General features: G+C 40.2%; 1 protein-coding gene across 2 annotated transcripts in view; it reads right to left on the bottom strand.

The window, feature by feature from the left end:
* Nucleotides 1-14,369, bottom strand: part of igf1rb (insulin-like growth factor 1b receptor) — a 43,482-nt gene that overhangs the window by 25,168 nt on the left and 3,945 nt on the right. For both annotated transcript variants that reach the window (XM_018697473.2, XM_051076570.1), the window contains exon 2: nt 10,501-11,067. In XM_018697473.2, coding sequence (XP_018552989.1) covers nt 10,501-11,067 — 567 coding nt within the window. The remainder of the gene's footprint in view (nt 1-10,500; nt 11,068-14,369) is intronic.

The raw sequence follows: 14,369 nt of genomic DNA on the forward strand, positions 1-14,369 counted from the left end.
TCCACAGCTTGTTAGCATAGTAGTTACACAAATCATACGTCCTATAATAACCTAATAGTCAAAGTGTATGAAAACATATTCTGATTAAGCCAGTTTAAGCTGGCTACAAGCCCACTTGAACAACTATCTGTCAAGATAAGCTAACAGTACAGGATAACTACAGACAAAAAGAATTCCTGGCATCCCCCCTGCTGACTGCCCTGCATAAGACAAGACAAATCAAAAACTGTGTTCCACAGAGGCCAGACAATAACAGGGTGGATGAGGTTTACTAGGAGCTATCATATTAGCAGTTTCCTGAAGCTCCTGATACCTGAAGCTCCGTGATAAGTTTAGGACAGATACCACAACAGCCACAGTTTCAGAAGGACAAAGAGGGTTGCAGGAAAAACAATGAGAGACAGTAAGAATCACTTCTGGCGGTTGTGTCTGGGTCAAGCGACAAGGCTGTTGCCATCTTACGGGAACTGCCCTTCACACATACTCTAGATGCCACAAAAATCTGTGTGTAATGAGACAAAGGTGACAGCTTACACACAACCCAATTCTATAAAAGAAAGTTCACTAAACCCCCAAACTTCCCTGTAAATACAACATGGGACAGAAGAATGGAGACAGTTTGGAATGTATTCTGAGGGTGTATTATACAGTTACATGTTGTGATATCTCCTCTGTGGCCATGGCCCTTTACACACTACACAAACCAGGACATATTAGGCCCAGAGACGTTAACTGTGTTTATCCTCCTAACAATGTTACTGTCAAAACTGAGTAAATAGCTAGACTCAGCCACTTACAGATCACTTGGATCAGTGCTGTTTTCAGTAAATACAGTTCTTCATCACTACGTCATCTTTTGCTGTTCTGATATTGCTTGTAAAAACATGAAAACATCCAATCCTTAATGGGCTTCTACTCTCATTGTGAATGTAATGATATATGTTATTAAATGTCAGAATTAAACAAGGCAATGTTATAGTAATTCTGACAAAATATCACATTCCCTCTGGTCAGGAAAAAAACAGAACATGGCATTCAGCCCAGGGTTTCCACATCAACAGACACAATGAACCCAATCCTCAACCTTACTGTTGCTATTTTCACTTGGATTGTGTCCCTTCTTAATCATATGATTCTGCTGTTAGATTTTAACTCACTAACTGCTCAAACTAACTACGGAGTCAATCAACAGACTTGGTGCCAAACGCAGGTTGGTTTTGAAGAAGTCCTGCAATTATCTAAAGACTTAGAGCAGTTCACTTTTACTTTTTAGATCTAAATGTGCAAATCAAATTCGTGGGTCTATGAAGCTGTTAACAGAGATTCAAAATCTGTGAAATGTGGTTCTTGATTCTTAATTTTGTTGACTCTAACCACTGAAATACACAAGCACTCATGCACACACTGCATCGGGAGGAGTTGTCTACATTCCTAAGTCTTTGTGTTTGTGTGTTTACTTGGCGCGGGAAGACAGAAATATCTCTGGAATTTGATGGAAAGGATGAAGAAGGCAGAGTATAAGATTCCCATTCACCTTGTGGCAGCCTGGTCTGGTTGGCTGTGCGAATGATCAACAGTATCTCTCTGGCAACCTCAAAACATGTGGGGAAACTTCTTACAATCAGAATTTGAGGCCTGGATGTTTTTCACATTCACCCAGTTTCCTTAGATAAGAAAAGATTCCCAGTTATTTTGCTCTGATATATGACCTTGTATGAAGGTCATATATCAGACACTCTGACCAAACCCAACCAAATGTATGGTCCTTATGGACTTCTTACCATTCAATGATTACTTGCTAGACTGGATGGAGCCTGGTCACCAGGTGCCTAATACCCTTGTTATCTACAACCAAACATGGCGGGAGACTGGTAGCAATAAATGCTCTAGTGGGAGCTGAAATTATAGCAGGAAACTGGCAAATAGGTTTATGCAATATGGGTTGAGATGCTCATTTTGGACATGGTATAAGACAGCAAAAGCAAAATATTGCTATACAGGTTAGTTAATTTAAGCTGGAGCATTCTCTGCCATGTTACTATAACAAAACTCCATATCAGAGACCTAGATTTAGGCTACTATCTCTGTGTTTGTGTGTGTACAAAGTGGCACTACACTGCTCTTTAGTGGGTATGAATCAAGAAAAACAACAGAATTATGAATGAATAAAAGTTATCAACTGTTAATTTTTTTGATGCTACAAGGAGTTTGCTACATCCCTGACAAATCCAGAAAAAGCAAAACTCTAGCCACAAAGTAGGACTAAAAAATCTCCACCAGGACCAAAGTGTTTTGCCTTTTTTCTCTCTCTCCTTCATTGTTTTTCTCCTGTGACCACGGCAGAGTGAAACGGTGAAAAATGAACCTTTATAACAAAACATGAACTACACCGACCAAATCCAACCAGCCTCGACTCCACAAACAAGAGACTCATCTCAGTCCCTGGTCACAGCTCATCCCAATCTGACGGTGTTAACAGAGCACAATTAAAGGCCACATAATTACAGTAGGCACTTCAACACAGCCAAACCAGTAATGTTCTCTTCCAGGAATTCCAGGGATGGGTGTGACTGTTCACTAAAAGTAGTCATGGATGTGCCTGGTTTACAAAGCAGTCCCTATAATTACCAGCCCTGACAGCCTCTGGGTTCTGGGTCAGGGTAAGGGGTGCATGACTAGCGGTGTGTCATCATATGTTGTCAGTTAGGTTGGGATGATCAATAACTGCTTTAAGAACACCTGTTGTAGGTAAACACAAAGAAATGTCATTGCAATTCCGAAAGGACAAGATCGTCATATTTAACGATGACATTTTACTGAATGCTCACAAAAAGAGTGGGTCTGACCTCCAGTTTCTCACTCATCATTAAACCAAAAATGATTCCAATTAGATGTCTACTTTGCTGTTCCAAAGCTTTCAGTCAAAACAAAGGGTTGGTTGCACCCACTACACGTAGCCACAGTGAAGCCAACATAGTGACCTATATATATTGCTGCTGAACCTTCTAAAAATAGAACTAGACACAGCCGAGTCATGCATGGGCAATGCATGTTTATTTTTGATCAATTCTGATGATAGTTATTATGAAGGACAATTACCAAGTTTTGTTTGTACCAAGGCCAGATAAATTCAATTACATTAAAACAGTAACAGAGCAGTCAGAGCAGTTTGAAAGATGTATTATCCATTTAAAAACATTTTATTGTTATTTATTTATTCTTACTTATTTGTCATTTACATGAAGACATCACAGTTGCTGTTATCTACACCTTTTCACTTGGCCTAACAAAATCTATCAAGCATTTCACCTGGTGCATCTTCAGTCTCACCACAATCTCATCTGTCTGCAGTTGCAAAACAGGAAATGTGCATCAAGAGGTGGTGACTCTAAAATATACTCTGACACACTACACAAAACTGTGATACACATAAAACACGTATATCATATCAGAAATGCTCAATTCCCTCCATTAGCACTTAGCATGCTATCATAAGCTATCAAGTGCTAGCTTGGTAGCAGCCCCACAATACGGCAACGGCCCAAAGCTAGCCCATGCTAGCATTTTATATGCTATTGTCTGTTAGACATATACGGCTTCATATGCTTATAGACATGGTCAGCTGCTGTTTGTGAAAGGCTGTTAACTATTAAAATTCAAAAACTCTGTTTGAATGAAAACAGCACACCCTCAAGTGTAAGACGGCAACTACATTCACCGAGAATGTAGACACTTTTTGGTAAGAATGAAAGGAGGTATGTGCTTAGTAAATTTATTGCATTTTAAGTTGAATTGCCAAAAACACAAAATGTAGTTTATGTCTCTAACATTGGTCCTTGAGGACATATTTGCAATAATTGTAAAGGGATGGGAGAGCATTTCTCATTCACTTTCAGGGCTGGAATCCAAACAGGCAACCGCATTATCGAAATCCAGCGTCACCAAATTCCAGACAAGCATGTGTACATCAAGTGAGAGAGTGGGTGTCTGTACTCAGTACATTATGGAATGGAGCTAATCATAGCAGAGATTAGACAGACATCAGCAGGAACTAGTAGTCACTGGGATTCCTTAAGCCCTAAGCACTGGGTCACACAAGTCAGACTGTCTGGATAACATGACCTCTCTGCTGGAGCCAGACTCCTCTGATCAACACCACCTCCACCCTCTCCCCTGCTGCCTGACAGAACATATACACCATATACTGCCAGGGGTGTTATCTGTGCGGTTTATTTATGTAACTGTTCTGTACATGTGTCAGTATGTACTGTTCTAATCTACTGTGAATACTGTCACCGGTCCCGTTTTCATGTAGTGTTTTATAAGTCCTGCAAAGCGCAACCCACCTCACTTTTAAAACACATACAGAAAAAACAATACCTGAACTGAAACACTGAGTGACGTCAGCTGATTTGAACTCTCAATGACGACCTTGTGGAACAACAAAGCTTTCATCAACACTCACTGCCTCAGTGCATCACAATGTCGTCCATTCATTCCCTCATGCTTTCCTTTCTCTCCTTTACGCTTTCAATATCTTTTCCAGCCTTTAGAAATTTCACATATTCAATCCTTTAGTGCTGCACCAAATGCCTTTTTTGTTTCCCATCCAATCACTCTGCAAATAGACATGCTGTCAGCTTTGCTGGTTTAATGGTAATATTGACCTAGCAATGCACTATGCAATGCCAGTTAATGTATTACAGCTTACAGTGATACATACCAGAAAGTACACCTGGCTGCGAGGTGCTCCCTCTATCATCTGTGGTTACTGGTGGGAGACATTAATGTCAAAAATATTAACTGTTTATTTGGAAAATGTTTTGTTTTTGGTCCCCATCCAAGATGGGCTTACCTGAACCCTACATGCAAACTAGAATAAGCTCAACTTTCCTCATCAGAACAAAGCTCTGGTGAGGTGTGAAGTCCACAGATCTCACACCTGATATTGCGTACGCTCGCGTCCATTCAAATCTTTTCAGGTGACACACTGACACACACACCTGAGACCTGCAGCAGTGAAACAAGACCCTACCTGACCCAATTAGAGGAGAATTTGGACCCGACCTGGGGTCTCAGTTTCAGCAGAAACAAGTGAACTTGTGAGGACCTCTACTGTTTGTTCACAGTCACAAAGGAAAACTGAAAAATTATGAATGTGCATATAAAGTAGCCAACCTTTGGTTGTATTCAAAAGGTTAAGGGAAAAAGTGTAGCTGAAAGGAGGATCAATGAAGCAACTAGGTCTCAGTAACTGGTTCTGGAGGTAGACCAACAACTTCATCCATGGAACCAGGTCTCAGTCCAACAACCTAAACACAGCTACCTCATCTAGACTATTCTGGGAGAGAGCACAAACTTTCAAGGTCAAGCACAGCAGAGATGGTTCACTACGGAAAACATCAGCAAGACAGAAACTGAGAAAAGCCTAGTTCACATTAAAAAAAAGTTTAAAAAAGGCCTCACATTTAGCGCTAGAGAAGCACTGGGTAAACAAACACTGAATATACCGCACCCAAACCATCCAGAAAACAGACAGCTGCAAGACAGCTGATAGTGTGTCATGTCAGCTTACATGCACAATTTCACTGAGGCTGCAGTGATGCATTCAGCATTTGAATTTGCATTCTTCTAGGGAAAAAAAACACAGCAGTACTTTATTGTAAAAAGTGAGTATGCTTACAGATAGTTTTCTATTTTTCAAATAAAATTAAACAGGCAGACTTTATTAGAGCTTTTCTGATACTCAGTTTGATTTGCAGACCCTATTCCCCACCCCCTAATCTCAGCCCACTCACCTCAAGAAACCATTTTTAAAAGTTATATCTGAGTCAGAAAAATAGTTGGTAGGGTGGTGGGGGCGAGAGGGTATTTGTGTGCACTGTTGTCTGTCTTGTCTTTTTTGATTCTACCACTAGAAGTCGCCAAAGTCAGAAACATTAAAGCCCTGCAAACAGGGGCATTGAGTTTAGAAATTTGTTTTCTTCATGCTTCTTACCTTGAGTTGTAACACCTCAGAAAAGTAACGACTTTAAACCACAGGTATCAGTTTTACAAGCAGACAAAAAAGATCAGATTCAAACATGAAATACACTGTGTCTGCAAGTGCACATTACTTTTGTATGCTAAAAATATCAATGCATGACATCAATTGTCTCATAAGGATAACATGTCAGCTAAATTACTATAAATATAAATGAGCAAACACTGACATGTCAAGTATGGTAAATTAATCTAGTGGCAGGATAAACAGCAGCCCTGAAGACAATCCCTCTAGTTTAATGTGTAATCCCTTCAGCCAGGGGTTAACAAAAGACAAAAATTCCTTCCAGTAAATCCCAGAAGACCTACTTTGTACTTTAATGATGTGCTTTCATCTCCTCAGACCATACAAAGCACCGGAAAAACATCCCCCATGCTGTTCAAATGTGTGAGCGTGTGTGCGTGTTTGTGTGTTTGAGGGAGAGAGAGAGAGAGAGAGAGAGAGAGAGAGAGAGAGAGAGAGAGAGAGAGAGAGAGAGAGACAGTGTGTTTGCTTCCCAGCATGCACAGACATGGCTCTTCTTTAGAAGAAGCCCTATGAGTTATGAACGAGACAAAACACCCAAACCAGATTCCAAAAAACAAATGAAGGAAGTAAACACGGGAGAATGTAGCCCCCACCACCACCACGACTAAATAACACTCCACTTTCCCAGAGAGGGAAACTAGCTTTGAACCCTGAAACTGTTTTATGAATGAGTTCAGGCCCAAAGCATGTCCCTTATATTAAGTGAAGTGAAAACAGGGCTGGCACTTTTCCCCTCAGTCATTTATTGATCTGATGACCAGGTCAGAAAATAAAATGCCTCTGAATGCAAAGTTGACTCTCAAATCAGCTCAGTGTAAGGGTTTGTGAGCGAGGCATTCAAACAATAGATCCCAGATAATATTTCTGAAGCTTAGTACAGGGCGCTATCAGGAAGTAAATGACAATCATGATAATATGGTGCTTTGTGGTCACAGTATTAACACTCAGGATTGTATATCAAACATGTAGCAGCCTCTGATCTGAAGGCACTGGAGCTGCCACACAACAACTTGAGGAAATCAGCACTGTTTGGTCAAACAGCTCAAGTACTCAACTAGCTTTCCCCACTTTAATGAAGCCTGGCTTTACTACCACCAGACTTCTCCAATAAACCGCCTAATAAATAGCACAACAATGCAGTCTGTGCAGTGAGAGCAGTAGAGCTCATGTTGTCTGAGATCAATTCTGTGTAAAGGCAGCGGCGGCAGCAGCAACTGATGGCCCATTTGCCCTGGCTGACACACTCCCACTGGAGCCCCGGTAGACTGCTTATGCATCTTCACGGGGTCATTCTCCACTTCTTCTATATTTAGTCTATTTAAACTGACTGAACAAAACATGTCAACCTCTCTGATAGGAAGATGCCAACTGAACACAAACACATTAGCCGTGCCAGAAAGTATCCCATTAGTCCAGTCAGTCTGTTTCTGAGACAGGCCTAGGGACAAACTGTGACCATGCGGCTTTTGGGGGCAAGAGTGGCGAAATTATCTGGGCCCCCATGTCTTTGTATAGTGGATGAGTCTACCTTTAGTCTCCTGAGACTGCTGAGTTTTCAGTTTTCTGTCTAAATAAAGAACACATATGGGGTACTGCAGTTCCGTCTTCCCGCATCATGATACAAGATTGTATTCGTATTGTGGCTTTGGTCCTGGTCTCAGAGTCATCACACCTCTAGTGGGCGTACAAATGTCTGTTTGACTCTGACATCATACAAAAGAAAAAAAAATAGTCCCCGCAGCCGTGGTGTTAACAGTGGTTTTAGACGCAGCAAGTGGGAGAAGTAGTAGTACTAGTATCAAAAGTAGTTGCAGCAGCAGCAGATGGCTTGGTAGTTGAGGCAGTAGTAAGCGAAACAGTAGTAGCAGCAGCTGTTGCAGTAGTGCTGGTAATAGAAGTACTACCACCCAAGGTATTTAGTATTAGTTGTTGGCTATTTAAAAATAATATTCAACTCTATTTCCTGTCCTTCACCACCCCCACCCTCTGAAAAACATGTTTTGGTCTAGACTCAACAGAGATGGCCTCTTACCAGGAGAAACTGCAATGTGTCTATACAATGCTGTGACACTTGACCTCCTTACCACCAGCTGCTTGTGCAAGTGGTAACATAGACAAAACGCCTTAATGTCAATATTTTCATCATCAGTCAGATTACTTAAAAAAAATGTATCTGACATCCTTCGAGCTGCATAAAGATCCCATAATCCCAAACAATGGTTATAATACAAATATTATAAGTTCTAGTTGCTTGTAATGTTGATGATATAGGATTTACAATGCAATTCATATGATTAATGTTGAGAGAATGACCAGAATTTTAAATAGCAGCATGTGAAGTATACAACTGTAGACAGGGCATATCGTGGATGCTGGTTTCATAACATGGACTGATATTTAACTTGTTTCTACACTAACTGAATGTATGTTTACACAAACACAGACAAAGAGGAGAGGAGAGGTCTAGATGTTATTGTGGCCTCTGTATAGTTTTTTCCTGCTGAGAGAGAGCGAAATGATAAATAGCACCAAGTTCTGCTCCTCCACTTGACACCCCCTGGATCATTCTCCATCCTCCAACACCTCCATCCATCCAACATGTTTTCCTCCAACATATTCCACCTCCGGATTTCTTCTCCAGCAGGCCCACACTCTGCCACTCCAACAGCCCACAAAGCAGTCCAGGCGTATGTGTGTATGTCAGGCGTATTTGCATCTCTGTAATTTGCCTTGTTTACATGTGTGCCTGCCTGCATCTCTGTCTGCTTCCAGTGTGTTTGAAGATGTCGACTGTGTGTGTGTGTGTGTGTGTGTGTGTGTGTGTGTACATGCATGCAATTCAGGCCAGTCCTGCGACAGTTTCATGTCACAAGACTGAAAACATCAACATGCTGAGTCTGCAGCAAGGCGCCAGTCACCAGGGAAACAATTCAGCCAGACACACACACTAAGTCGGCCAAAACACATCGTCTGAAACACACTAGCAAAAACAAGTCATCTAAAACACTGCAGTCGTAAACACAAAATTAACAGGAGAGATCACACACACTGCGCTTGGAGTAGTTTAATTAAACTCTGACGTATTTACTCCTTTGAATCTGTTTGTGTAGGCAGGTGAGAACATTTGAATTGAACCTGAATAGCAGAGAATACCAGAAACCTGAATTTGTGACCTCCTGCTTCTGTGAAAGTTTTCTGTATTCAAGTAAAAAGATGCTGACATTTGACAGCAGCAGATGATCGTATGCAGAAATATTGCATCTGAGATACTTTGTTTAGCTCTTTCTTCTTAACTTGGATAAAGCGCGGAGATGTGAGCTGGTTTTGTCACAATTTTTATTAAGCGCTATAACACAGGTTTCTCTGGGCTACTGTGTAGCCAACGCCAACAAAAATAAGAAAAACCCCAAACTTTTTCTCTGTGCTAGCCACTAGCTACATCGACTCACATTCACACCATCACCACACCATCGGCTGACAGCTGATCACGTAGCTGACATGAGACAAGCTTCACCACGTCTAAGCTGGAAACACTTCAGCTCAAGTCTGAACAGTGTTTCTTCACTAATCCAACACTAACGTAATGTATAACATCACAGTCTGCCACAATAGAATCATTTGTAAGATGCGCCTTTATTTTGAAATTCCACTGGCGTGTCTTTCTCCACCTGAGAGGGCACACCTCCAAACAAAATGCGAGTGGTGATCTGAGGAGGAAAAATGTTGCCTATATCCAAAGGTGTAGTTTGTAGCTATGATACAGTAAGTCTGTACTACCTTGGTTATTATTACTAAGTTTGAAAAATATTTTGTTTGAGACTCTAAATAGGAGTAAGGTTTACACAATATCCTGATTTTATGTATACAAATATGAAATGTGACACTTTATAGAGAACAGGTGGTTTATTTTTTAGTAAAAGAGAACATTATTTTTCATTTAAGTGTCTGGTTTAGCTCAGGAATAAAAATGTCTAATGATATTTTAGTTGCTTTTTGTGACTTGATATGAATGGAAGTGGTTTGATTATGTTAAATCAACCGATGACATTGTCTCATATCAATTGCTGGATCCTGAATCAAATTGAATCGAAGTCGTATCGTAGCAGACTATCGGCAAACATCAAGTCATTGTCCACGGAATTGATATATTGCATTGTGATGAAATTTGTGATTTACACCAAATAATAAACACCTGAGATATATTACAGCAAAGATCAGCAGAGAAGTCAATCATGCAGAACATCCTACTGCTTTCCTCCTTCCTTGCAGCCTAAACACAGCAGCCAAAGTGACAGCTAGCAGGCCACAGCTATAGGCACTGGGCCATTCATTACACTCCCAAAATCATATCTACACAAATCAGGCCAAAGGCAAAACACACAATGCAATTCAAATCCCTGATGAGCGCTCACGTGTGACAGTCTGCTTACCTTTCTGGCAGTGATTGGAATTCCAGCAGCGGTAGTTGTAGTTGTTGTTGAACATGGTCTTTCTGCACTGAGGGTTGTTCTCCATGATGCCCGGACAGACATCGCTGCACTCCTTGGACTGCTTGTTCCCGGCGATGTAATTGTTGAACTCCGCGTCCATGATGAGGGACCAGTCTATGGAGTCCAGGTAGCAGAGTTCTGGGTTTTTCTCAATGCGGATGGCGCCACGGGTGATGTTCCTTAGATTGTACAGGCCGATGTCCTTCAGGCTGGTCATCTCAAAGATCACCAGGGCGTAGTTGTAAAAGAGGTTGCGTCCGCGAATGACGGTGAGGTTGGGAAAGAGTGTGCTCAGACTGTCCAGGCCGGACACCCGGAATAGCAGCAGGTAGTCAGTGATCATGGTTAACTTGGGGAAGCTGAGGGAGCGGAAGACTTCCTGGTTGACGTTATTGTTGTTTTTGTCACCGATGAGTAGGATCTGCAAGTAGCCCTCCACCACTGTGCAGTTCTCTAAACGCCTAAATTCACTGATGTCATTGCCAATGTCGATGCTGGGACCACAGACTGCAGGGAGAAACAAAAGGAGAGGTTAAGATGACTGTGTAAGGCCTTATATTCAACAGTAATATTTATATCTAACTCCTCATTTGCTTTATTCTCATTTATTTTTTGCTGTATCCTTTTATTTAATGCTTTCATCATCACAATATGATCTCTTGGCTAACTCAAACGGGCCTCCCAGTTCCTTTTAAGCTAAGCAGCAAAGCAATTACAGAGAACACGTTCTTTCAAGTGATCTGGATATTTCATAATAATGGTCACTCTTTGCAATAAACAGCTGTCAAATGTAACAAAATACAAAACAGTTTTCTCCATATCTGAGATAGTGATATTTATAAAGAGACGTTTATCCAATGCTTTTTTTTTATATTGACAGTACACTTGAGCTCTGCCGTTGTTGACAGAACATGTTTGCTTTGCTGTTTTAATTTTCAATGCAAACTTAACACGGTGTGACAAAGTAAATACTGGAGTCAGGTTCTATTCAAGCTTATGTTAACAGTGCGATAAAGTTTAAACTGCTCTGCTTTCAGGCTATTGCTGCTTTTGTGTCTACCCAGTTGTTTTTTCTTTCACTCTGCTTTTATTGAATACAATGACAGTAAAGGCCTACAAACTATTCTGCTATAAAAGACATCATCAAAAGAACATGTACACTCTGTCAGCTGATTAAATACAGTATATAGTGATAAAATAACTTGTTAAACAAAGGGCAAAAAGAACCATAGTGGAGTTTCACATGCACTACGGCAACATCATTCTACATGAAACAAGAGTCTGCAGCAACAATAGGAGCTCTGTGAGTCACGGCAAAGCTTTGTGCTAAATGCTAATGTCATGCTAACATGCTCACATCGAAAATACTAACATGTTGTTGTTCAGTGGGTACAATGTTCACAAAGTTTTACGTTCACTACCTTATTTTGACTTTTTAGCATACTACGTAGTACTAAATCCAAAGCTCAACTGAGGCTGATGGGAATGTCATTGGTTTTGAAGGTTTTAATCACAAAATAAAGCAGTTTAGTTTAGTTAAAACTTTGATTTTGACATGGTGATAGAGTGAGTTAGTTCACCAGTTATTAAAATTCATCATCGAATCTCCATCCAAAGGTTGTTGAGAGATTTCACTCAAAGCCACAAATGTTAACCTGTGGTGGTAGAGGAAAAGTCAGGGGATGACCAAAGTCAATAGAATACATTATCTGTAAAGCATGAATGAAAACTTTAACCTGCCAATGGCACTAAATGAAAAACTGGGGAATTAACAAAGTCAGCAGGATTCATCCTCTGGGAACTCTGCTAACATTCAGAAAAATAACAGTTGTATGTGCAGTGTAATTCCCCTGTCTGGCTGGGAAAGTCTCAACCTGTAGCAGTCTTTGTATACAGTATGATCTAGTGAATTGAAGAATTATCCACAGCAGAAGTGAAATGCCTGGGCTCCCGATCAAAGGACAGACAACAAAGGACAGCTGCCCTTTAATGTGAACAAACTGCAGAAACATGTATTTCTGCTCTTTTATCTTCAGCATAATATAGACTTTGTTTTGTTCTTCTTGAGTAGTACTTTGTTATTCACTGAGACAGTCAGTAGAGTTTGACTCTATTTCGACGAAGAAAGAACTGCAAAGAAAAGTACGGAAAAAAGGGCACTGCTCTGGTTTCTGTGTGGCTTCTGAATAATCCTAACCCACATCAGGAAAAGTTTGGTATGGCATGATGGTGATGATCAATGTTGATAGGTGGAGTGTTTGCCTTACCAGCTTTTACTCCCACCTGTGTGCTGTGCTCTAAACAATACTTAGCCCAGAGCCCCAGCAGCACCCACAGAAACATAGAGGCCATTATCGCACATCACTGTGAGGAGGATTTACACTTCAAAAGCTGCAGGGCAGTGAGTCATGGAAAACTCACACCAACCAGCTAACAGGTTGTCACACTACCACTTTAATGCTGGTCTATAAAGTTTTACTGTATGACCGTGACGCTGAGAGGGGTTCAGGAAAGACGATGCATTCTCAGCAAATGAAAAATTGTTTTCTTTTCTTAATTACAACCTTTAATAATTAAACATTAGGGTTGGTGTTGCAGGTTTAATGAGTGTAAATAAATGTCACTTTTTATTACTGTCTTAGAAACAAAACCTGGAGTTGGAGCAATGAGCTGCTGTACATATTCCTAAACTGGCTATCATGTCTACAGACCATGCACATCACTGTATTATTTATAAAGTAAGTAAAAAAGTAATAATTTAACATGTAATAAAATAGCTTTTTTATGATGAGGTGATTAAGTATGCTTTGTATATCATTACCACTTTTTAAGGAGTAGAAACAAACATGAACATAAACATGTCCACAAATTAACGTGAATATGTAACTGGAGTCAAAGTCTCAGTAATAAATGTCATGAAATCAGTTACAGACAGTACTGCTGATACCAAAATCTGTAGTTCTCCAAAATGTACATGGTGTTTTCTCAGAAACCACACTACTGCTGAGGTGGAACAGAGTTTAATTTCCAAAAGAACACCCTGAACCCTTCTCCTGGCAATGAACATTTTTCCCCATCACGCTCTGATTTAAGCTTTAACAATCACAAATCATTTACTGCTGGATCAGGAACATTAAAAAATATTTTTTAAATGTGTTGTAGGTAAAATTGGTCAATAAAGTCATATTTTTTTACCCTCAAATACACAAATCAAGGTCTTTTAGTCACACAGCTCATTGACCCTAAACAGCTCTGGAGTCACAGTCATACACAGAAAAATAATCTACTATGATATCATGAAACTTCAGGCAAGTGATAAAACAAATTAAACACATGAATATGCGAGATCTCTTCAGAAGTGACTTGTTGATGACAGATAATATTCCTTTTAACTTTGGGAAATGCTGTTTCATACATATATTGTACTTTTACCAATCACTTGTTTCTTTACAAGTGAACAACTCTCTGACAAGACACCAGGAAGGATGTATTAAAACTAAACGCAGCTGTGGCAAGTTTGTGTTAACTAGAACTCAGTGACTGTGTATGAAGGAAGTTCATACAATGTTAATCTCACGTGGATATAACATTCGGTCTGCTTTGGAAAATGAAAACCAGCAGTGGTATCACGTAGGAAAAAGACAAAAGAAAAAAATGGCACCATTAACTTATATTTATCATCTAATTCAGTGCCACCTCTCATATGATACCAAAGCAGCGATAGACAATAAGAAAAAATGTTGAGCCCATTTGTCAAAATTAACTTAGTAAACTGGCTAAAACAAGTTTAAAACTGTCCGATATTTCCC

Source organism: Lates calcarifer, linkage group LG2 (genome assembly GCF_001640805.2).
Source record: "Lates calcarifer isolate ASB-BC8 linkage group LG2, TLL_Latcal_v3, whole genome shotgun sequence".
Lineage (NCBI taxonomy): Eukaryota > Metazoa > Chordata > Actinopteri > Centropomidae > Lates > Lates calcarifer.